Genomic DNA, 25,638 nt, shown 5'->3' with positions numbered 1-25,638 from the left:
AATCACCTATTTCAATGGTCTCCTCTGGGGTTTCTTGGATGTCCTCCTCTCCTGCATCCAAGTCAATACGTTCCTCTTTGCTGTTGCGCAGGCTCCAACACAGACGATAGAGCTATGGAGAAAGCAAAACAGGTTAGCAGAAAGATCCAAATAGTGTCTTGGGTCAAGAAGTTGGAGAACAAAGATATGTGCTCAAGAAAGGAAAAGGTACATCACTTCCTGAAAGGTGTCAGTGGATAGCTAGCCATTGCTCTAGAATACAGTGGGCATTGGAGGCACTCCCAGTGAGACATTCACTTTGCCAGTGTTTGCTCAATGAAACTCAATAAAAAATGAAAGCAACAAAAAAAGAGGTATCATAGTCTCTCAGTACCAACAAAAACATAGATTAACAGTTCCATCTACAACATTATTTCTAAATATGGATACTTCAATGTGAATTATACACATGAATTCACATTGTGTGATATTATATTCAGAGACTAAGAGACTGCCTTGAATAAAGAAATTTTTGTTGAATGAATGAACTCTTCTCACATATGATAACCAAATTTGTTCCTTTACACTTATTTGTCTAGACCAACAGTATAAGAGTAGAGTTTTATACTATGTGTTTGTTACCTTATAAGGACATAATCTGTAGAATTATGAGCCATATTAGAATAGAGTAGAGCTGGAGACACAGCTTCTATGGACATGAAACCAGAAACTCATAGAAGTCTGAAAATCAATTTAATGTGTTCATTCTACCCATGACCTCTTTTGGTGACTACCTTCCTTTCTCTACTTCAAGAGGAATCATGGAGCTAAATGTGCTTGGGGCTGCAATACTTGCAAACACTGAGACATCAGGAAGCATTAAAAACAACACAAAGAAAGCCAGTTGACAGATTCAGCAAAAAAACATAATGGCGGTTCTTCTAAATTAAAGACAAAGTAGTAAGGTTTTTTTGTTTTGTTTTTTTGCAAAGCTGAATTAATTCAATTTAAACAATTTCACTTTATTACAAAATTATGCTTTTTGGCATTGAAATTTTCTTTTTTTCCTCCATTAAATGAGGAAGCTAGGAGATGGTTTTTACAGTGCTTTGACTAGGCAAAAAAAAAAAAAAAAGTTGACAAATCCATGTTGGTTGCCAAAATGACTTTTGAAATTACAGTAACCTATGAAATTCAGAATTCTATCAGCTAATGGATCAGACAACTTCTGAGGTTCCTTCCACCTCTAGAAGGGTATGGCTTTGTATCTCACAGACTTTGAACCATGAGTATCCAGCAAAAAGTCACTGACTGAAGTCAGACATGCCTGGCTTCACACAATGGTTTGGCTACTAAGTCAAGTGACTTTGAGCAAATTGTTCAATATCTTTGAACTTTAGTGTTTCTATCTACAAAATAAGCACAAAAACAACATCCTTTACTGCAGGATCATAGACTTGCAAGCCCAAAGCCATGGCTTGTGTTGTATATTACAAAAATGGCCACAATTCCTTCCAATTCTTTCACCAAGAGGTGGAATCCACTTCTCCATCCTTTCCTCTGGAGGAAGAAAAAAAAAAAAAAGCCAGACCTTTGCCGGGACGTTTAAGAAGTAATTATAAATGTGATGAGTGTTAGGAAAGAACAGTGTTGGAAATATATAACTTAGGGCTCAGGAAAATCCCTTCTGCAGAGCAGAATTTAAGATGAATTTTGAAGGATAAACAGCATGAAGCTTGGTGAGAGGACGAGCACCTTTTCAGGCAGAGGTTCGTATCAGAACCGTGTCAGTTGAAGCTCTTTGTAGGGATCCCTGTTCAGCTGAAAAACAGGACAGCCCAGCACATTCATCATTCACCACTCATTCATTGAGCCCTTAATATGTATGAGGTACATACTAAATGAGGCACTTGGCCTGGTGGCCAGGAATACAGCTGTTACCCTGGAGTGTAGGGGGGCAGACAAGTAAATCAGGGATGGCTTGCCATACGTACTGTCATAATGCACTGTGTGAGTACAGGGCTATGGGAGAATAGAGAGAGGAATACCTGAGCCAGACTTCCGAGCTTTGAGGAGGAAATGGGAGGATAAGTCTTGCAAAACTTACTTAGCTGTGTGGTCAGTCTGGAAAAAGGATTTCCAGGCAAAGAGTACAAGTGCAAGGACGTGGAGATCTGGACATGTGAAAGACCATGGCTAATGCAGTGACTGAAATTCTAGTAATGCTTAGAGAAACGGAGGAAGTGGGAAGTGGTGGGTCAGATATAAAGGACCTTGTAAATTGTGCTGCGTAACGTGGATCTTAGGAAAATGATGTGGTCAGATTTATGTTTTAGGAAGTTTAGTTTGTCAAGGCAGAAGGGACATGATGGCAAAGTAGACCAGTGTTGGGAAGCTGTTGCCATAGTCTTGGCCTGAACTGAGACAGTGACTGTGGGAAGGAGAGGAGGGATCGGATTTGAGCAGTATGTATGTATGTATTGTTTTTTAATATGGGGGGGGGGGGGGAGCGCAAGTGGGGGAGGGGCAGAGGAAGGGGGATAGGGGATCTGAAGCAGACTCTGCACTGATAGGCTGACAGCGTGAGCCTGGAACTCACCAGCCAACCAGGAGATCGCAAACTGAGCCGAATTGGGACACTCAACCTACTGAGTCACCTGGTGCCCCTTGAACAGTATTTAAAAGATAGAAACCATAGAATTGGAGGCTGATTATTTATGGAAATGAAGAGGGGTGCCTGGGTGGCTCAGTCGGTGGGGCATCTAACTTTGGCTCAGGTCATGATCTCGCAGTCTGTGAGTTCAAGCCCTCGTTCGTCTCTGTGCTGACAGCTCAGAGCCTGAGCCTGCTTGGGATTCTGTGTGTGTGTGTCTATCTCTCTGCCCCTCCCCAGCTCACGCTTTCTCTCTCTCTCTCTCTCTCTCTCTCTCTCTCTCTCTCTCTCTCTCTCTCTCTCTCTTTCTCAAAAATAAATACACGTTTTTTAAAAAAGGAAATGAAGAAATAGAAGTCGTCTAGGATGAGTGCCTGGTTTCTGGCTTAGGGAACTGGGTGGTACCATTCACCAAGGTAGGTAATGTGAGAGGAGAGGGGTAAGTTGGGGAGGTGGCATATAAAAGCAGTCTTTGTTTTACATCAAGATTGGTCACAGCTTTGAAAAATTCATAATGAGGTTGAAGGTCTCTTAGGGATTCCATAAGTCCCTGTGACTAAAAAGTCACTTTCTCTTTCTCTATGGGCAAAAATTACCTTGGCTAACTCTCTAGCTCTGTTCCTAAGAAACCTTAAAAAGGTAAAATGTCAGCTGTACTGAGCTACCAGACTATACTGCTTATGGTAAAAATGACCCATAATGGGAAATCTTCATCTGCATTGGGAGGGCTGTGAATAAATCTTAAACCAAGGGTGACATCTAGAGTTAAAGGAGAGTATTTACTATTTTTGGAGTCTTGAATCAATTGGACTTTGATATTGTTTGAAATTTCTCAAACTATACGGGTAATTGTTTGGAAGCTTAATTGGAAAAAATTAAGGGAATATCATACTTCAAATTTCCCTGAGTGTGGTGATTTTTGTAACTAAGTATATCCCTTGCTGGGACCCCTGGAAGTCATGCCATGGGACTATTAGAAAAAATCTAAGTTCCTATTTGAGATATGAGCATCTCAGCCAGGGTAGCCCCTATGCTCACCCATGTGATCTCATGCCCTTGTGTTGTGCTGTCACTCAGGGTAAAGGATCCAGAGAATACCCTTTCAACTGAAATTTGAACTACTATGAAAACTTCTGCCAAAGACACATGCTTGATACTGCTTTGCTGGCACACCATGTTTTCTGTTCTGTGTCTTTCTACGTAAAACAAATTGCAAGCATGGGCTATTTTAGTCATATGAGTGCAAATGTCTAATTGAGCAAAGGGCAACCAAGGTGGGTGTTGCAGCATGAACATGAAACAAGGGCAGGACACCTCCCCAAAATGGATACTCACATGTACATCTGGAATGGGCTTGGTGAAGAGAGACACAACCACAATGACGATGATAGAAATGACAAAAAGGATGATGGCAAAATACAGGTAGTGCACACCACAGATAATTTTGGGACAGTTGCTGGGCTTCATGCAGCTCCCAGTTCCATAGGAAAATTCAGCCACCATACGGGACACCCCAATCAGAAATCCTATGATCAGTCCCCAAAAGGCTCCCTGTGAAAGAAAACCCTGGGTTAACCAGTACCGAACACACAAAACAGCTGGGCATTCCTAGGGGGACAGAGGCAAAGGAACAAAAATGAAACAAATGATATCTTCAGGCCATCTGAAGCCAGAACACTGGAGTTCAGAATATGGCTAGGAGTGTGATGTCAGGCCTAAGCCTTTCAGCAGGTGTGTTTATCATGTTTCAGTGATGTGATTTTACCTGGGTCTTAAAATGAGGATTCATAATATAATGGGGTACAGTGTCTAATAACTGGTGTTGAATGTCAATCCAAAGATTTAATTCCAAAAATTCCCTTTAATTTTAAAAGTAATTTGAATCTCTCTCCCTGTAGCTACTACCACCATCAGCTTCCAGATTTAGCCATGTTCAGATGCAACGTAATTACTTGTGAAGTAATATGTATTCCTTGAATACACTGAAAAAAAAAATTGGGTCTTTTGGAGATGGAAGAGAAAGGAATGTTTCCATCAAGATATAAATACTAGTTTCTTCATTAACCTCTTTTAAGATCCAAAGTCACTGTTTTTAATTTGAGAACATAAAACTATACTATGTGTTTTTACATTAAGCTTTGGGTTTTCATATTAGAAATATGGAAAACTTTAAGAGACTAGAATTATTGGGGGACAATTTCTCAGGGTTTTTTTTTAACCCTTTCCACCCTTCCTTCCTTCCTTCTCTCTTACCTTCCTTCCTTCCCTCTACCCACTCCCCCTTTTTTTGGTCAGTCCTCACCTAGAGAACCAGGTCTGAATCTAGACACCCACATTTTAAAAGGAGCAGTGACAAAGTAGAGTGAATTCATAGAAGGGTGGGAAGAAAAAGCCTTCATGTCAAATGTTGATTCTTGAACTCTGCTAGCCACAGGTACCCCTGCACTTTATATCCCAGATGTTCTGCATTATCATGTCATGAGTATTTATGTCCTGGGTCTTTGCACAGGTCATTATATCTGGGAAAGCACAGGCTCTTCCCTTCCTAGTAACCTTGTTCTCACTTAAATGTCCCCTCTCGCCCTCCCAAGACAGAATTGGGCAGGTCCATCCTCCTTGCTGTGACTGCACTGTAGGCACACCTCCATGCCAACACTGATCCCACTGCTATGGAATCATTCATTCACTTACTTCTCTTTCTCCCCATCTGAACTGGGAAGTTGCCCAGAGAAGGAAACAGAACTTATTCCCTTTGTGTTGCTAGTGCCTATTTCTATGTCTGGCATCTGGAAGTATCTGATTGATAGATAGATAGATAGATAGATAGATAGATAGATAGATGATAAGGAAAAAAGAAAAAGACATTCCCCATTAACCCCCCATACACTTATTCATTCAAAAAAATATGTTTTTACTTTAGTTTGTATAAATAATATTGATAAAATCTGCTCTAGAGCTTTCCTTCTCTCTTGGCAATTAGCCTGTTCCTGTTCTTTTAGTCTTATTTGCAAGAGGCCCTTGAAAAATCTGGGAAATCTTTGACATTTTCCTCAAGATTTAGAGTCACCCTCATCAAACACAATCTCTGACCTGTCCTGAGAATCACTTTGTAGTCTCTACATGTTACTCTCCAGAGACTCTAGGCAAGGGTTTTTCACCCTCAGCACTGTGACATTTGGGCTTGAAAATTCTTTTGGGGGTGGGAGGTGAGCATGGGAGAAGCTGTCTTGTGCACTGTAGAAAGTTTAGCGGCATCCCTGGCCTCCACTCACTAGACAGCAACCCAAATCATAGCAATCCACCCAAATCATAGCAATCAAAACTATTTGCCAGACATCGCCAAATATCCCCTGGGGAAAGGGCAAAATCACCCCCAGTTGAGAACCATTACACTGTATCCCAATTCTTAGCCTTATTTTTTGAATGCCCCAGTCCTTTGTTGAATTGAATCTGTTTTTGGTTCGTGGCAATACCCAACTGGGCTTTTAGCCATACTTTACTAACTTACATTTTAGAAATCTCTCAGCTTCTGCCAATATCTATTGAAATATATCCTAAGATTGTACCCATTTTTCTAACCTGTCATAACTTGCAGGTTTTTTTCTTATTTTTCAAGGGTGTTTATCTGTGCATGCAGTTTTGTGATACCAGCAAATCTGGACTATGTTCCTAATGGCAAATGTTGAAGGAAGAGAGGCACATGTGGTAATTTTATACTTCATATCTGGGTCACTCCAGTGAGGTATTTGTTTCTGTCCTATTGGGAGAAAGAATTTATCTCTAACCAAAAATATATCATCATTTATACTGCTTCAGACAATAAGCTACATAGTCAACACCCCATTCCATCCCAGCCTTCCTCAGACATGTAGGTGGTTTGATACAGAGAGAGCTGAGCAATACTTCAGTCAGAAGGCATATCCAAAGACATCCTTTTCATGGTTCAAAACCTGTGACAGCACTCCACTGAAAATCCAAACTCTTTAGCCTGGCTTTCAAAGGAGCCATTCCTTTTTTCCCCAAAAACTTTTATTTAAAGGTTGTTCTTTCTTTTTTTTTTTCTTTGAGAGAGAGAGAGAGAAAGAGAGACAGAGAGAGAGAGAGAGAGAGTGTGTGTGTGTGTGTGTGTGCGCGTGTTTGAGCAGGGAAGGGGCAGAGAGAGAGAGAGAGAGAGAGAGAGAGAGAGAGAGCAAATCCCAAGCAGGCTCCATGCTGTCCAGCACAGAGCCTGACACAGGGCTCAAATTATGAGATCATGACCTGAACTGAAACCAAGAATTGAATGTTTAACCAACTGAGCCACCCAAGCACCCCCCAAATTTTTATTTAAATTCTAGTTAGTTAACATATAGTATAATATTGGTTTCAGGAATAGAATTCAGTGATTCATCACTTACATACAACACCCAGTGCTCATAACAAGTGCCCTCCTTAATACTCATCACCTAGCCCATCCCCACTTACCTGCCTCCATCAACCCTCAGTTTGTTCTCTATCATTAAGCATCTGTTATGGTTTGCTTCCCTCTTTTTTTCCTTCCCATATGTTCATCTGTTTTGTTTCCTAAATTCCACATGAGTGAAATTATATGGTATTTGTCTTTATCTGATTGACTTATTTCATTTAGCATAATACACTCTAGCTCCATCCACATTGTTACAAATGGCAAGATTTCACTATTTTTTATAGCTAACTAATATTTCATTGTGTGTGTGTGTGTGTGTATATGTATATGTATATATATATATATATATATATATATATATATATATATATATATTCATCAGTCAATGGACACCTGGGCTCTGCTCTTTTTATAGTTTGGATATTGTTGATAATGCTGTTATAAACATTTGGTTACATGTACTCCTTCATATCTGTATTTTTGTATCCTTTGGGTAAATACCTAGTAATGTAATTGCTGAGTCACAGGGAATTTCTATGTTGGGCTTTTTGAGGAACCTCCATACTGTTTCCTAGAGTGTTTGCAACTAGTTTCATTCCCATCAACAGTGTAGGAAGGTTCCCATTTCTCCACATCCTCACCAACAACTGTTGTTTCTTGTGTTGTTAATTTTAGCCATTCTGACAGGTGTGCAGTAGAATCTCATCATGGTTTTTTGTATTTCCTGATGATGTATGATGTTGAGCATCTTTTCATGTGTCTGTTAGCTATCTGGATGTCTTCTTTGGAAAAGTGACTATTCATGTCTTTTGCCCCTTTTCTTAACTGGGTTGTTTGGTTTTTGAGTGTTGAGTCTGATAAGTTCTTTATAGATTTTGGATACTAACTCTTTATCAGATATGTCATTTGCAAATATCTTCTCCCATTCCACAGGCTACCTTCAGTTTTGTGCATAAGCTTTTTATCTTGATGAAGTCCCAGTAGTTCATTTTTGCTTTCATTTCCCTTGTCTCTGGCAACATGTCTAGTAAGAAGTTGCTGCAGCCGAGGTCAAAGAGGTTGCTGCTTTTTTCTCCTGTAGGATTTTGATGGTTTCCCGTTTCACATTTAGGTCTTTCATCCATTTTGAATTTATTTTTGTGTATGGTTCAAGAAAGCGGTCCATGTTCATTCTCCATGTTGCTGTCCAGTTTTCCCAAAACCATTTGTTGAAAGGACTGTCTTTTTCCCATTGCATATTCTTTCCTGCTTTTCAGAGATTAGTTTACCATATAGTTGTGGGTCCATTTATGGGTTTTCTGTTTTGTTCCATTGATCTGTGTGTCTGTTTTTGTGCCAGTACCATACTGTCTTGATGACTACAGATCTGTAATATAGCTTGAAGTCCAGAATTGTGACGCCTCCAGCATTGATCTTCTTTTTCAACATTACTTTGGCTATTGTGGTTCCATACAAATTTTAGGATTGTTTGTTCTAGCTCTGTGAAAAATGCTGGTGGCATTTTGATAGGTATTGTATTAAATATGTCGATTTATTTGGGTAGTTTAAACATTTTAACATTTGTTCTTCCAGTGCATGAGCATGGAATTTTTTCCCATTTTTTTGTGTGTGTCTTCTTCAATTTCTTTCATAAGTGTTCTATAGTTTTCAGAGTACAGATCTTTTACCTCTTTGGTTAGGTTTATTCCTAGGTATCTTACTGTTTGTGGTGCAATTGTAAATGGGATTGATTTATTGATTTCTATTTTCTGCTGCTTCATTATTGGTGTATAGAAATTCAACAGATTTCTGTACATTGATGCTATATCTTGTGATTTTTCTGAATTCATGTTTTAGTTCTAGCAATTTTTTGGTGGGGTCTTTACAATTTTCTACATAGAGTATCATGTCATTTGCAAATAGTGAAAGTTTGACTTCTTCCTTACCAATTTGGATATCTTTTATTTCTTTTTGTTGTCTGATTGCTGAAGCTAGGACTTCCAACACTGTTAAATAGTAATAGTGAGAGTGGGCATCCCTGTCTGGTTCCTGATCATAAAGGAAAAGCTCTCAGTTTTCCCCCATTGAGGATTATATTAGCTGTGGGTCTTTCATATATGGCCCTAATGATGTTGAGGTATGTTCCATCTATCCCTACTTTGTTGAGGGTTTTATCAATAATTTTAATTTTTGTCAAATCCTTTTCTGCATCTATTGAGAGGATCATATGGTTCTTACCCTTTGTTTTATTAATATGGTATATCATGTTGACTGATTTGCAAATATTGAACCACCCTTGCAGCCCAAGAATAAATTCCACTTGATCATGGTGAATAATGTACTTTTGGATTCGATTTGCTAGTATCCTGTTAAGAATTTTTGCATCCATGTTCATCAGGGATATTGGCCTATAATTTTCCATTTTAGTGGGACTTTGCCTGGCTTTGGAATCAAGGTGATGTTGGCCTCATAGAATAAGTCTGGAGGTTTTCCTTCCATTTCTATTTTTTTTTTTTTTGGAACAGTTTGAGAAGAATAGGTATTAACTCTTCCTTAAATGTCTGGTCAAATTCCCTTAGGAAGCCATCTGACCCTGGACTTTTGTTTGTTGGAGACTTTTAATTACTGATTCATTTCTTTGCTGGTTATGGGTCTGTTCAATTTTCTATTTCTTCCTGTTTCAGTTTTGGTAGTTTGTATGTTTCTAGGAATTTGTCCATTTTTTCCAGATTGCCCAGTTTGCTGGCATATAATTTTTCATAATATTCTCTTATAACTGCTTGTATTTCTATGGTGTTGGTTGTGATCTCTCCTCTTTCATTTGTGAATTTATTTGGGTCCTCAAAGGAGCCATTCCTAATTTAACTCTAACCTGTCTTTCTAGCATGTCTTCCATTATCCATACATACAAACTTTCTCTCAAGCCAGGTGAGATTCCTTTCAAGCCCCTGACCCTCACCCTTACCTTTGCACTTCCACCTCTGAGCCTCAGGAAGGTGCTGTTCTCTCTGCTTTGAATGCCCTCTCTTCCCTCTCAGTTTCAGTTCATGTTGATATAGCCTGAGAATCCTTTCTTATGTTCTATGCCATATTTTATCCCTCAATTACTATCTACCTTATGCTATTTTGCATATAAACTGCTTGAGCACCAGGACTTCATCCTTCACTGGGCCTTGAGAGTTACCAGCTGGAAAGCCAAGCTCACTGAAGAACCACTGAAGGTAGCCTATGTTAAGACTTGCTCCTGAGCTGCTTACCCAGGGGCTACAAACTTCCTAGGGAGCGTCATGTTGTCAGGTCAAAATCACCAAGATTACATGGAAAATGTACATCATTAGTTGGGAATGAGTTTGGAAGCTGCAGCAAGGAGGAGTGGGAGTCCAAAAGAATGTGAACCTAGGAGAGTCCCTGAAGCCTTTCCCATACAAACCCTCAGCAGCACATCTTCTTGCTTGAGATCTGTGGGAAATAGAATCCCTCTCACAGAGAATATATCGATCTGGGTGGGAATTTCTGTGTCAGAGTGGTTTTTCAGGGCATGCATAAATGATACCTACCTGTTCATTGACTCTCTTGCAGAAAATAGCAAGCAGGAAGACAGCTGCAATGGGCGGTCCCAAGTAACTGGTAATGGACTGGATGTAATCAAAGAGCTGCCCACTTTGCGCTGACTGCACAATGGGCACCCAGGCAATGCTGATGCCAGTCAGCACCAAGATGAACAACCTGAAATCAAAGCCCCCACAACAGAATGTCAATAAATGGCTCTGTGTGAATAAATATATATCTCTATGTATCAGGTGTGTGTGTGTGTATACACAGATATATAGGGAGATAGATAGATAAATGTATATATTTATATATGTGTATATGTAATTTCATTTATTATATATCATATATACATGGTGTGTGTGTGTGTGTGTGTGTGTGTGTGTGTGTAATATGATCATGGCAAGGAAAAATAATTAGCAAATTCATTCTTGAGGCTTTTTTCCTCTGTATGCTGCCTCCTTGGGAAAGTCATCTGTGCCTATGAATAACTGAAATGCACTTGACTTTCTTTTTTTTTTTTAATTTTTTTTCAACGTTTTTTATTTATTTTTGGGACAGAGAGAGACAGAGCATGAACGGGGGAGGGGCAGAGAGAGAGGGAGACACAGAATCAGAAACAGGCTCCAGGCTCCGAGCCATCAGCCCAGAGCCTGACGCGGGGCTCGAACTCACGGACCGCGAGATCGTGACCTGGCTGAAGTCGGACGCTTAACCGACTGCGCCACCCAGGCGCCCCTAAATGCACTTGACTTTCAACAGTAACCTAAACCAGTCACTGGCATAAAAGAATCACACTTCGACAAGCAGTAGTGTATAGGAATAAATGTATGGATTTTGGAGCCAGACAATCCTGGATTCACATGATTTTCTCTCTGCAACAAAGGACACCTTGCTTAACCTCTCTGAGTCTCAATTTCTCCATTTGTGAATTTGGAATAATATGACTGACCTTGCTATTTTGGAATAAGGATCAACTATAGTAGAACACCTAGCAAACAGTAACCACTCAATAAATAGTAAAGACTATAATTTTTATTTTCTTCTTCTCCTCCTTCTCCTTTTCCTCCTCTTCTTTGTAATAAAGTGAAAACCACAAGCCAAAAAGAGTTTATAAAGGAATGGACATTACCAAGTATTTCCAATTCTCCTCTCCTTGAGTTTCACTTCAAGTCTTGAAGAGATTGGAGGATTCCCTTAAAAGCTCCTCTTACTTGTGCTCTTGATTTAATTAGAAAGAGGGCTATGATTCCCTTCCCTTACTTACATGAATTTAAGGCAAGAGTCTTAAACTAACCTTCGTAAAGCAGTGTTTTCACTCATATATTTCTCCCTCTGGAATGTCCTTCCACTGCCCCCCATTTACCCACTACCCACCATTTTGGACTTAGTTCAGGTCTCCCTCCTCCAGGAGATTTCCTCAAGTACTGCATGCCATGCTTACCTCTCCCTTCTCTGAGCTCTTGATTGCTCTTACAGTCCCCATAGCAAAGTTTGGGATTGTTTCCTGTAAGCCTGTCTAGGGCAAGGATAAGCTCCAGGGCAGCAGTCATGGAATACACAAAAATGTGAGCTCCAACAATCTCAGAGCCAAGCAGGCCAGCCCTGCTTTGGCCAACCCAAAACAAAACAAAAAAAAAAGGTTCTCTTTCCATGTTCATCTTGAGCCTTATAGATAACAGGAAAAAAATTATGAAGTCGTTTCTAAGGGAAAAACCATTCAGGGTGATAGTGCTGCCTTCTGTGAAGCAAAGTAGTAGACTCTGGCCTGGTCAGATCTCCCCTGGGTGCCAGGTATTTCATCACCTGAGAGTGGCCTGTCATTTTCCCTTTCCTTCCTTTGCCCTAATCTTACTGATGAGACCTATGAGGTGGCAGCCCATACCCCTTCTGCACTCACTGTGAAACTTTCCCTTGACTGATATCACACAGACTTGATCCTCCTGATCTGAAGAAGTTCACCTGCCATAGCCCCACAAAGAGGCATTGCAGAGCTTTGGTTAGTACTCTATCCAGAGCAGCCACTCTATGAATTATGAGCACCTCTGACCCATGTACCAACTCTTCTGGCTTTCAGTATCCTATTGTGTCCATTATCCCATTTGGCAATAACAAATGTACACATAGTATTGTGCTTTAGACTTTACAGAGCATGTTCTCAAGCACACTATCACTTGACCTTCATAATGGTCTAGCAAAATGTTGCAGCAAAGGGTCAAGGCATCAGAGGCATCTGGGCCTCAGAGATGGCCCATATGAAAAGCTATAGTGTAGGACTGAGGGGGGTCACATGGGAAAGGATAATGAGCCTTGGACAAGGACTCAGTTGGTCTGAGTTCCAATTCTGGCTCTGCCACTGTCCAGACTGCCTGGATTTAGGCAAGATGAGCCTCATTTTTTTGTTGATAAACTGAGGGTTGGACTAGATGATTTCTGATGCCACATCTTACTCCAAACAGGCATTGTTTGATGATCTTCAATTTAAAATTAAATGCCACTGACATGCAAATATAACTAGCTACAGAGGTTACTCTCATTCTACCCAGGTATCTACCAATCTTCCCTAGCATGGGAGGCGGGGGGCGGGTACATTCAAGCTTTCATGGTGGGTGACAAGAAGAAGCTGCACTTACCTTCCTGCAATCATGAGTTCTTTTTCAGATGCTCGTTTTCGGATCTTGGTGTAGATGTCCATGGTAAAGAGGGTGCTGGCACTATTGAAGATGGAAGTTAGGGAGCTCATGAGAGAAGCCAACATGACTGACAGCATCAGGCCTCGCAGTCCTGGAAGAGAAGGAGGTTCTGAGTGGTACACACAGTACCTCAGCTCTTTTGTACTTGGAAATTGTGAGGACTCAAGATTTGTCTGCCTTCTGAAACCATGCCATATTCTTTGATTTATCTCTCCAGAAAGGCTAGACATTTTAAGGAATGGACAATGGCTTTAAATTATATTGTTAGCCCAAAGCAATCAACAAAGAGATAGGGACAAAATATATATGAGGTAAATAGTTTGCAAACGAATGATGATGATAGTGGTTAATGGTGATGATGATGATGGTATGTGTGTGTGTTTCCATTTAAGAGGACTTTTATAAGGTCTTTTACTCAAAAAATTCATGGCATGGCAGAAAGATTCAAACTAGGATTCCAAAAATGAGGTTTTTGAGAAAGTGAAAAGTACATAGAATAGAAGGAAATATTGCAATTCATATATCTAATAAGAGTCTAGTATGCAGAATATATGCATAAAATGTGTAACTGAATAATAAAAAGACAAAAAATCCAATTAAAAATGGATAAAGGACTTGAATAGAAATTTCTCCAAAGAGTTTCTCAAAAAATTAAAAATAGAACTATCTTATGACCAGCAATAGCACTACTAGGAATTTATCCAAAGGATACAGGAGTGCTGATTCATAGGGACACATGTACCCCAATGTTTATAACAGCACTTTCAACAATAGCCAAATTATGGAAAGAGCCTAAATGTCCACCAACTGCTGAATGGATAAAGAAGATGTGGTTTATATATACAATGGAATACTACTTGGCAACAAGAAAGAATGAAATCTGGCCATTTGCAGCAATGTGGATGGAACTGAAGGGTATTATGCAAAGTGAAATAAGTCAGTCAGAGAAAGACAGATACCATATGTTTTCACTCATATGTGGAACTTGAGAAACTTAACAGAAGACCATGGGAGAAGGGAAGGGGAAAAAATAGTTTCAAACAGAGAGGGAGGCAAACCATAAGAGACTCCTAAATACAGAGAACAAACAGAAGGTTGTTGGGGAGGGGGGTGGGAAAGAGGGGGGAAATGGGTGATGGGCATTGAGGAGGGCACTTGTTGGGATGAACACTGGGTGTTGTATGTAAGCGATGAATCATGGGAATCTACCCCCCAAACCAAGAGCACACTGTATATACTGTATGTTAGCCAATTTGACAATAAATTATAATTTAAAAAAAGAAAGAAAGAAATTTCTCCAAAGAAGATAAACAAGTAGCTAATAATCACATGAAAAGATGCTCAACATTAAGGAAGTTCAAATCAAAACCACAATAAGATACTACTCTGTATCCACTAGGGTGGCTATAATAATAATTTTTAAAAAGGACAGATAATAACAAGTGTGGGTGGAGATGTGAAGAAATAGGAGCCTCATACATTGTTGACAGTAAGGTAAAAGGGCATAGCCACTGTGCAAATAATCTTGCAGTTTCTCAAAATAAACATGCAGTTACCATATGACTCATTAATTTCACTCCTAGGTGTCTGCCCAAAAGAAATAAAAACATATGTTCACATAAAAACTTGAACATGATGTTCACAGTGGTATTATTTATAATAGCCAAGTAGAAACAATACAATGTCCATCAACTGATAAATGGATAAACAAAATGTGATATGTCCATGCAATGGAATATTATTTATCAATAAAAAGGAATGAAGTATTTACACATGTTATGACATGGATGAACCTTGAAAACATTATGCTAAGCGACAGAAGCAAGACAAAAAGGACAACTATTGTATAATCCCACTTATATGAAATTCTCAGAGTAAGCAAATTCATAGAGACAGGGAGTATACCAGTGATTGCCTAGGCTAAGGAGTTTGGGGTGAAATATGGGATGATTGCTAATAGGTACAGGATTTCTTTTGGAGATGATAAAAATTGTCTGTAATTGTGGTGATGGTTGTACAACTCTGTGAATATACTTAAAAAAACCACTGAATTGTATACCTTAAGTGGTTAATTATGTGGTATGTGAATTATAATTCAGTAAAACTGTCATCAAATAAAAAAGACAAGGGTGTGTTTCCAACTCTGACCCCAAGCAAGTTATGCCAACCTCTAGGCCTCATCTCCTAATATGTTAAATGGGGATAATACTACACTTGCCCAAATCAGAATAAGAGATTGTTCTTAAATTTTTCCCAATCATGGCAAGCATGGTTGGCTATAATCTCTATTACTACTTCCATACCAAGGAGAGCATAAAGTTATCCCTGCTAGGTTGGAAGGCCAGGTCATGCTGAGAGCCCATCATAGAGAGTACAGTCTTAGAAGTAAAAGTAACCTTAGAGGTCACCTAGGCCTATCATCCATTGGTAGAATCCCTTCTACATTCTATCTGCCCAAACTCTCTAGCATTAGGAGATCTACTACCCCACAGGGAGTCTGCTCCCTCTTGGGCAGTCCTAACCAGGCTGTTATCTGCCTCTTTGTGGCCTTAGACACAGTCCTTATGCTACCCAACCAGAGAGGTCTTATCTTTCATCCACTTTACCATCTTTCATATATTCAAAGATAACTCGTGTCTTCTTGAACTCTCTCTTCTCCACACTAAAGATCCTCAGTTTCTTATAATACTCTTTATAATTGGGTTTGGGGGACCCAAATATACAGAACTTGACATATTACCTCTATTAAACTTTAGCTTATTACATTTGAGTCAACATCCTTGCCTCTTGAGATCTTTTTGGAAATGATTCTATCATTCCTCTAGATTTGTATCTATAAATAATTTTATAGTTGTTTTTATCTACAGCCTTGCAAGAAGAAAAATAAAGGCTGTCTCCTTCAATTATTTTGTCATTTGTTGGGAATTTTTTAATCGTCCTTCCTGAGTTTGTACCACATAGACCACAGACTATTGGAGCTATAGAAGGAGTTATAAAGATTCGCTAGTCTAATTCCCTCACTTTTCAGTTGGTAAAACAAAAGTGCATTTCGGGGCACCTGGGTGGCTCAGTCAGTTAAGCATCTGATGCTTAATTTCAGCTCAGGTCATGATTTTACAGTTTGTGGGATGGAGCCTCACATCAGGCTCCATGCTGACAGCGTGAAGTCTGCTTGGGATTCTCTCTCCCTCTCTCTCTGCTCTTCCCCCGTTTGCATGCACATGTGCACACACGTGTTCTCTCTCTGTGTCTCTCAAAAGACATAAGTAAAAACATTTAAACAAAGGTCCCTTTCAAGGAGTTAGTAGGTAGGGCTTCAAGCCTAGTTCTGCCATTTGTTCAGGGTTTCTTCACCAGTTAATTGTTAAGCTGGGATAGAGCTCTCCCCTTTGTACTCTTATCAAACTCTTTTTCACTCAATAAATATTTGTTGAACATAATTTTACAGTGGTCCGGGCATGAAATAATGGTATATCAGTGTAGGGTGATACTACACTGGAAAGAGATAGATGAATGTAAGAGATATTTAGGCAGCAAAATGGACAGAATTTAGTGACAGACTGGTGGGACAACATTTACTGGCCAAGTGGAGGAGATTGAATCTTCAAATGAGACAAAAAGTTGCAGCCTAAAGGATAGGGGTAAAAAGACAAATAGGAGAACATAGTATTATGGCATCCAAGAGAAGAGAATAACATAAGAAAGATGAGTGATCAATAATGCTGAATGCTACTGAGGGGTCAAATAAGATAAAAAATGAAAAATATCTATTTAATCTAGTACAGGGAGGTCATTGTCGATTTCGGCGTTTACAGAAGCCAGATTCCAGCTGAAGGTGAAGGAATGGCAATGATACATGTAAACACAGCATTTTGTTGTCTTGCATGCCATGCATCTTTCTGTCATGTACAATTCACTCGCACACAGTGTTCAGAAATGCCTACAGTCCTCACCAAGGATCTGCCAATCTAAAGAAATAACATAAACAGGGGTGCTTGGCTGTCTCTGTTGGTGGAACATGTGACTCTTGATCTCAGGGTTGGGAGTTCAAGCACATTGGGTGTAGAGATTACTTTTAAAAAAAAGTTTTTTAGCCTTAAAAAAAAGAAAAGAAATAACATAAACACCCCCCACATAGGCCAATGTAATCCAAATCAGAACTCTAAAAGAGCCAGCCATGTGACTCTTCTAATTGCAACCTTAATTAATAAGCAGCCTGGCTCAGTTGAATAGTTAATGATTACCCCCATTTTTTTATAATTTTAATGCAAATGGTTTACCCAATCATACATCCAGTATGTGATTTAAAAAAATTATTCAATTCCAGCCTTGAGCAGAGTTAAGCAAGCCAGACACTGGGTTGCTGTGTGGCCTTGGAAAAAATCATTTTCCTTCTGTAGGCCTCAGTTTCCTCAACTATAAAATGAAAAGGTTTGACTAAATAGTCTCTAGGTTTCCTCTCAGTAACAAAATTTTTAAGTTTCTTCTAAAATCTGATCAATACCTTTGAATTTCTGGTCTCCTGAAACCCGCTAACCTAACAAGATTTGCATCCCTTGAGCCAGAAATGTATTTTTCTTAACATGAAACATGAACAGTAGTCCTACAGGTCTACACCAAAACTCTAACTATTCTGGACTCCAAGTACTCAATCTTTTAGTATAACACACTTCTCTGTAGTGAGAAGCCCCCTGGTGGCCCATCCATCTACTGCCTCCAACTTCTTCATTTAAAGCTAAAAATCACTCTGCATTTCTTTCCAGGTTTTTTCTTAGAACATCAATTCATTCCACAGGAAAAACTCCACTTAGTTCAAGCTTTCATGTTAATGTCTGTTGGAGAGCTAGAAAGACCCTCTAGATAGCATGGAAAAGTCGTGATTTTCGCTAGCCCATTTTCAGGTCACCTCTTTTCCAAGATTGACTGATGGACACATGCCAGGTCTCATAGAGCTCAACCAAGTCATAAGCTGACTTCCACTGAGGGAAGACATGTTCAAAACCTGAGGACACCCAGAAGGAGGTGTCCTACTCGGCCCCAAGGCTCAGAAATGGCTTTTCCCCAGAGGGCTGCAGAAATCTACACAAAGTATAAGTCCAATCAGCCTCCAAAGAAAGACCCTGCCAGCAAGGTGACTCTCACCATTGGGCATGAGCTCCACTACCAAGGTCGGGTAAGCCATGTTGGTACAGCCAACTTCAGTGCCACAATATTTCTTACATTCCGAGGGGACGGTGCAGGCAACTTTTTCTGGAGAAAGATGAAAAGCCAGGTCAGTAAGTAGACATTGGGGAAATACTTCCAAGATTCGCTTTCTTAAAACAAGGCTTCAAACAAGACATTCCTGCCCATGGTCCTGAATTGGTTCCACAGAGAGTGCAGCTCCAAATTGAGCCCTTCTATGCCATGCCCTTGCCCCGCTGGTATGACTGTCTCTAAGATCTTACTGGGGAGAAAAAGGTTCTTAGGCAGAGGAAGGGGGAAGCAAAGCAATGCTCAGAGTAGGAAGGGAGGGGGCACAATCTTTAGCCTGGAACTCTCTACAGCTTAGCAGTAACTATTGTCTTGTTTCTCCTGAAAATCACAATGAAACTGTGGCTCCTAATTTTGAAGTTTATTTGAAGTTGCTTTTACAAGTAGGATTGAACACCAGATGACTGAGGGAATTCCTCACTAGGAATGCTGTTGGGTAGTACTTCTAAGATGTGAAAAATCTGGAGTGGAGAGAGACAGGAGGTAGTCTGGAAAGGGAAGGGGACATGATTTAGAGGCTTAGGGAAAATTTTAGTAACTTCTTTAGAATTAAAACAACAAACATTTATTATGTACCTACTATAGGTATATCCTTTAGTGCTGTTCCGTAGAGCACTGATTCATTATAGCACTGCCTCAAATATTAAGTGTGTTATATCTATTATATCATAAATTATTCAGTTAAGAATATTATTCTCATGACAGGTGAGCTAGTATAGGAGTATGAGATCACTATTAGGAGCATGATTAACAGCCAATGGCAGCAAGTACCCCCAGACTGTCCTGTCTTCATTTTGGAGAGAGCTTACCAAAGTTTCGCTCCATGGTGCTCTCTTTTTTGCCATTATTTCATATTCCAGGAAACAGTTTTGACCTATTATGGCTGACCCAAAAAAGCAAATGGAAATCTGGAGAAGCCTCAAAAGGGTCAAGAAAGACTCTATCACCCTAGATAGCAAAGTACAAGACTCGGGGCTCTTCAAGGAAATGGTCCAAGAAACAGGGCTCTGAGCACCAAGCAATTAGAGACTGGGCAGGGTTCTTTGCCATTAAAGACACACCACCACGGCCTGAGTAAGACTGAGCAAAAAGTTAGCAAATATTAGCTGGAAGAAGCTACAGCTAGAGGTGTATCATGACTTCAGAGAATTTGGAAAAGGGAAGAAAGTAATTGTCAATGTAAGGAACCAGAAAGACAACCCCACAGGCTCTGCGACCTTAAGTTGTTTGCTATCTAAAGGGGGAATAATAATGCCTGGTAATTGTGGCAAGAAAAAAAAGAAGATGGCAGAAAAGAAAGAGCAGAGAGCTACAGGGCTTTAGAAGTTACACAGAGCCTGGAAAATGGAAGAGAGTGGCTGCTGAGTCTAGCAAAAGGCATCACCTGTGTACAGGATGCGGCTGATCATTCCCGGCATCACCATGAGGAACATAGGCAGCAGCTTCAGGTACCCACACATGACACAGCCGGCCTTCACATGAGACATGTTTTTGGCTGAGAGGCAGCGTTGCACAATGACCTGACAGAGAAAGCAGTGAGAGTGGGGTGCAGGCCAGAGACCCCTCAATGCCTTCTGGCTACTCCTAGCAACACTCCTACATGTCCTCGGCCCTTGGCCTGGCACCTCCTTGTCAGTAAGGCTCAGTGACCCCAGACCACATGAGCCCTGTTCTACCTTACCCACTACCACAAGCCACAGACAGGAGTCCCTGTAGAAACCTGGGAACACCCCGTCCACTCCACACATCCAGCATAAGTACCTGATCTGTGCACCAGTACCACAGGGCAAGGATGGACAACCCAAAGGTGAGCCCAGGCCATGGCAGGTCTCCAGTGAGGGGGTCTCGGAAGATGTGGAAAGAGTCAGCTCTCGGTGTATAACATTCTTTCTTGATGGTGATGTTTCCATCAGAAATCACAGTTGGAATGGCTTTCATGTACTTTATCATGAAGGTATCATACCCTCCCACTTCGTGAAAAGCTGGAAAACATCAGCAACAAACATCCTGAAACTCTCAACTCTTAATTCAAGTTTCTTCCTGTGAATGCCTGAGAAATCACCCTCACAGTGTGGTCTTGGGCAAGTCATTTTCCCAACCTGGGCTTCAACCTTCTCATCCACAGAATGGGATTATTAACCCTGCCCAACCTCCTTGTGGGGCTACTGTGAGGGTCCAAAACAATAACCTGTAAAAGTATTTCAACCATAAACCTTTTTAAAAAGAGAAAGGATTTGGGGCACCTGGGTTGAACGTCTGACTCTTAATTTTGGCTCAGGTCATGATCTCATGGCTCATGAGTTTTGCTAGTGCAGAGCCTGCCTGGGATTCTCTGTCTACCTCTTTCTCTGCCTCTCTCTCTCTCTCTGTCTCTCAAATATAAATAAATAAACATTAAAAATTTTTTAATTAAAAAAGGGAAAAGACTTGAATTATTAAAAGAAAGACCTTGGTTTTGAAGATTCAAGGCCTCTTTTCCCCTCCCTTTTGCTGTCAGCAGCAGCCTTTAAAATCCTGCACAGAGACCTAGAGACACACAGACTCAATCATACCACTCCTGGTCACAGCAATGTGGTAAGACGGACAGAGAAAGGGTAAGGAGTAAGGAGAAAGGGTAAGGAGCCCTACCACCTCTTGGCTGTGTGTCCTTGAATAAGGTATTCCAGCCTCTGCCCTGCTGAACCCCATGGACCACTGGGGGGAAACCAAATAGAAGCTCTTGGAAAGAAGAGAACAGAGAGTGGATAAGAGGCTTCACAGGACACACAGAGAGTACAGGCCCTCTTAAAAACAAAACACATTTATATTCTCCCATAACAAGTACCTCTATATCTAGGGTCTCCAGTTTTGTCTTTAGGATTTCACAGACAAATAAAATTTCAAAATTGGAGTCAGGGGACAACACACAATGGCTAATTTTTAAAATTTTACAAATAAGGACATAAACAAGAAAATGATCACTTATTGTCATTAATTCATAAAAGAAAGGATATTTAAGATTTGAATATATTTAGCCTGCTGGATATTTAGCCTTATCCTTTTTTTTTTTTTTTTTTTTTTTTGTCCAGTTTTTCTGTGGAGAGCAGACCATGACATCAGAGGCCCACATTGGGAACCACTGGCTCAGTCCATCTAGAGAGAGCAGTAGGGAATCCAGGTATTGTCTGGGCCAGGCCTAGTCTGAGATCTCCAGGGCTGAGGAAGGTGCCCCCTGTACACCCACAGTGATGGCCAATCTAGGCTGGACCACTCCCCTAGAGAGGGCAGAGGGTACCGGGCTTACTTCCCGGACCAGCAATAGGCAGGGAGGCTAGGCTTGCTTTTCTTTCCCTGGGCCTCTTACTCTGCCACCCCACCTCCCCAGTCTGCCCCAGTCCCACTTACCAAACCCGGTCAAGATAAAAGACCCCACCAGCATGATCACTGTCTGCAAGGTGTCCGTGTAAATCACAGCTGCCAGGCCCCCTAAGCAGGCAAAGGAGACAATATGTCTGACCTCATATAGGAGGACAACCTGTCAGCCTACCTCCTTTGCCCACTGCCTTCCCCTCTCCCTCTGCACACCCTCTGAAAATACCCCTCAGTCACCTGCCTAACTTTCCTTCCCTCTCTTGTTCTTTTACAGTAGTCTGCTACCCAGCATGTTCCCACACCTCCACTTTTCACAACGCTGGGAAAGCCTTGGAAATTGAATATTTCTCCCTGCTTGAGGAGGAAGAGTTTGATGCAACCATTTGAAGGTAGGAGATGGCTCAAAGGAGATGGTTATGGTAAGAAGCATCTTCCACAGGGGCGCCTGGGTGGCTCAGTCCATTAAGTGTCTGACTACAGCTCAGGTCATGATCTCACCACTCCTGAGTTCAGACCCTGTATTGGGCTCTGTGCTGACAGCTCAGAGCCTGGAGACTGCTTTGGATTCTGTGTCTCCCTCTCTCTCTGCCCATCCTCCCCTCGTGCTCTCTCTGTCTCTCAAAAATAAATAAACATTAAAAAAAACATATCTTCCACAAACAAAGACAGGGAAGAGCAAGGAGTAGACATCTCTACAAGGTGTCTGGGGACTTTACTGAATCAACACATTTCAAAGGGCCACTAGCATGTCTGCTCTCTCTTTACTCAGACCATCTAAGTAACTTTTTTCTTCTTTCATAATTGAGTTTTTATTTGTTGTTCTGAGGATCAGTACAGACAATTCAATTTGTACACAATTCTTAACGTACGTACTGAAAACCTAAAAAAAACCATGTAGCTGTGGTTCTTTTCTCAAAGTTATTACAGTGAACTTCCAGCTTAAAACTGGAGGCAAATTTCCCTTAACAGTATATCAAGTACTGGTATCTTCAAATGTTGATATGCTGTTACACTGTTAAGTCCCATTAATTCACAATTTAATGTCATATACACTACATACTCAAATTTTCAATCTTGCACAAGACATTAACAAGGTTACTAGGAAACTGGACTACCACAACCAACATGTTACAAAATGCACAAAATTCTGACAGAGAGAGCCAAGATCAAGGAGTGGTTTTCTTTAGGAAACAATTCTAGCATAAACAACATGGGAATAGAAGTAATTTAAAATGTCCAAGACATATTAAATGCATGACTGACTCCAAGTTGCCATTTAGTATGCTTGGTATTATAGGATATAAAAACTACCCCATCTATGAATGTTAAGCTGACACCCAAGACGATCAAAGCCTCCCATATTCGATATCCCACTATTTTCTGGTTGTGCCAAAAAATAAACAGCAGCAAATGATTTCACCTCTTAAAAAAAAAAAAAAAAAAAAAAAAGCATTTACACTTAAAAAATGGGATGAGGTGGGATTTCCTCCTTCTTAAAAATGTTTCTAGAGCTACTAAAAAACTTGCATTTACAAAATAGTTGATAAAAAATATTCCTCTGGATTGTACAAGAAGGGAGACAGGGACCACTGGTAAGACATGGGATATGATACTAATCAGACTTGGCTTCTTTCTCTCCTACTTCATCAGAGGCTGGACTCTCCTCGTTTTTAGTTTCTCCGTTTTCTGCAGGTAAGAAGTCTTCTTTTGTTTCTTGGTTAGCCACTTCAGCCTGTTTTCCCTTTGCTCCCCTTTTCCCCTTTGCACTCTTTTGTCTGAAGATTTCTCCTTTCCCGCCGCCTTTTTTGGCTTCGCTTCCATTTTTGCAAGAGCAGGTTTAGCTGACCTCCTCTTGGGCTCCTTCTTCGCCGCCCCCTCGGCGGAGCTGACCTTCCTCTTGGGCATCGTGGCGGCGGGGCGGGCACGTGCCGGCTGCCTAGAGGCCGCCGCGCACCGAGAGCCTTCGCGAAGCTGGGCTGACTGGCCGCTACCACTCCTCCCGCCGCCCGAGCTGCTCTAAGTAATTTCTTGATCCAAAAGCTGTGGGACTCCAGCTACACAGGAAACTTCATTACTGATCCAGCCCCCTCCCCAACCTAGAACAGAGTAACACTTCTGAAAAGGTGTCCCCAATTGCTCTTCCTGTCACTAGCTTCTCCATTCATCTCTTGAGTCTTCTTCTAAAATCTCTGTATGTGTCACTCCCTCCCTTCCTGCCTACAGTGCCTCCCAGTGGCTGTCACATCAAACCCAAAGCCTCCTCCTGGCTTCCAGGACCCTTGCACTGTGGCCTCATTTGAACTATCAGGACTTATCACCCACACACATACCCCAGGTACCTCCCATTGACCACCCATCTCCAGCCAAACACATCTACTTGCTCACACTGGCCCAAACCCATGCCATGCCCATTCCTGACTCCATTCCCTGCTCTCCCCTATCCCTGCACCTGGCACTCCCTCTCTAATTCTCCCAACTTCTATCCACAACCTGGAAGGCCAGGCCCTGCCCCACTTCCTAGAAGAAGCTGTCCTGACTATTCCACCCAACACTGGAGTTTTCTGGGGCCCCCGTATAACTTGTTAGGGCCTGAGAGTGGGGACTAAGCAAACACTCCATCCTAAAACTGTGTCCTGGGTGTATCTCTCTTTATTGAGAGAAGAAGCTATGTCTCCTAGGTCCTCCTCCTTTCCTGGACTTCAGTTGAGTCATTTGTAGGACTCACCTGTGATCGTATAAAGACCAGTGATTGCCAATAAAAGAAAGATGGCCAAATACAGATCCAGACCCAAGGCCATGTTGATGAATATGGCCCCAGAGAAGATGTCTGCCTGGAAGGAGAGGAGAGACAGAGTTAGGAATGAGGGAAGCCAGCTGGCTGCAAGTTGCACCCAGGGTCTGACTGAGGCATTTCAGCTGCAGGGACAGAGAGGCAAACTTGAAAGGGGTAGCAGAAAGTGTTTCCTTAGTAATGTCAATGCTTGTGATTTCTGCAGCCCAATGTTAGACCACACATCCCTTGCCCTTTGGCTAAAATCCCCCAATTAGAGGTTCATGTTTTTATCCCTGGTTCAGAATATAAAAGACAAGTACTGCACATTTCCACATATATATGATATCTAAAATATGCAAATTTATAAAATCAAAGACTAGAATAGTGATTACCACGAAGGGGGGTTGGGGGACAGGGAAATAGGGAGTTATTAATCAACGGGCACAAAGTTTCAGTTAAGTAAGATGAATAAGTTCTAGAGATCTGCCATACAACATTGTGCCTATAGTCAACAATAATGTATTTTACACTTAAAATTTGTCAAAAAGAGGGGCGCCTGGGTGGCGCAGTCGGTTAAGCGTCCGACTTCAGCCAGGTCACGATCTCGCGGTCCGTGAGTTCGAGCCCCGCGTCAGGCTCTGGGCTGATGGCTCGGAGCCTGGAGCCTGTTTCCGATTCTGTGTCTCCCTCTCTCTCTGCCCCTCCCCCATTCATGCTCTGTCTCTCTCTGTCCCAAAAATAAATTAAAAACGTTGAAAAAAAAAAAATTTAAAAAATTTGTCAAAAAGATAGATGGCATGTTAAGGGTTCTTAACACAACAAAATAAAAAATAAAAAAATATTAACACTTCAGGATCATACTATATTTCTAGGTTTCTCGACAAGCTTTATTCAAGATGATAGTAGATATCCCACGGGAAGAAAAGATTCCCTGGTCAAAAAAGTCTATGAAATGCTGGATTAAACAAATTAAGGCAGTTTCTTTACTACACAATTTCTCTAA

The 25,638-nt window shown here is 41.0% G+C and overlaps 1 protein-coding gene and 1 pseudogene across 1 annotated transcript in view; both read right to left on the bottom strand.

Annotated features, from left to right (window-relative positions):
- The window catches only part of SLC5A1 (solute carrier family 5 member 1), a 73,361-nt gene that overhangs the window by 11,160 nt on the left and 36,563 nt on the right, over nucleotides 1-25,638 (bottom strand). Inside the window, exons 6-14 of the mRNA XM_058690935.1 lie at nucleotides 24,588-24,693; nucleotides 21,896-21,976; nucleotides 20,273-20,493; nucleotides 19,896-20,031; nucleotides 18,401-18,508; nucleotides 13,199-13,349; nucleotides 10,574-10,742; nucleotides 3,968-4,183; nucleotides 7-112 (exon numbers count right to left, since the gene is read on the bottom strand). Of these exons, the coding sequence (XP_058546918.1) occupies nucleotides 7-112; nucleotides 3,968-4,183; nucleotides 10,574-10,742; nucleotides 13,199-13,349; nucleotides 18,401-18,508; nucleotides 19,896-20,031; nucleotides 20,273-20,493; nucleotides 21,896-21,976; nucleotides 24,588-24,693 (1,294 nt within the window). The remainder of the gene's footprint in view (nucleotides 1-6; nucleotides 113-3,967; nucleotides 4,184-10,573; nucleotides 10,743-13,198; nucleotides 13,350-18,400; nucleotides 18,509-19,895; nucleotides 20,032-20,272; nucleotides 20,494-21,895; nucleotides 21,977-24,587; nucleotides 24,694-25,638) is intronic.
- Nucleotides 23,321-24,581, bottom strand: LOC131489120 (non-histone chromosomal protein HMG-14-like; annotated as a pseudogene).

Source organism: Neofelis nebulosa, chromosome 11 (assembly GCF_028018385.1).
Source record: "Neofelis nebulosa isolate mNeoNeb1 chromosome 11, mNeoNeb1.pri, whole genome shotgun sequence".
Lineage (NCBI taxonomy): Eukaryota > Metazoa > Chordata > Mammalia > Carnivora > Felidae > Neofelis > Neofelis nebulosa.
Note: the sequence above shows the minus strand (reverse complement) of the source record. Positions and strands in the feature narration are given on the sequence as shown.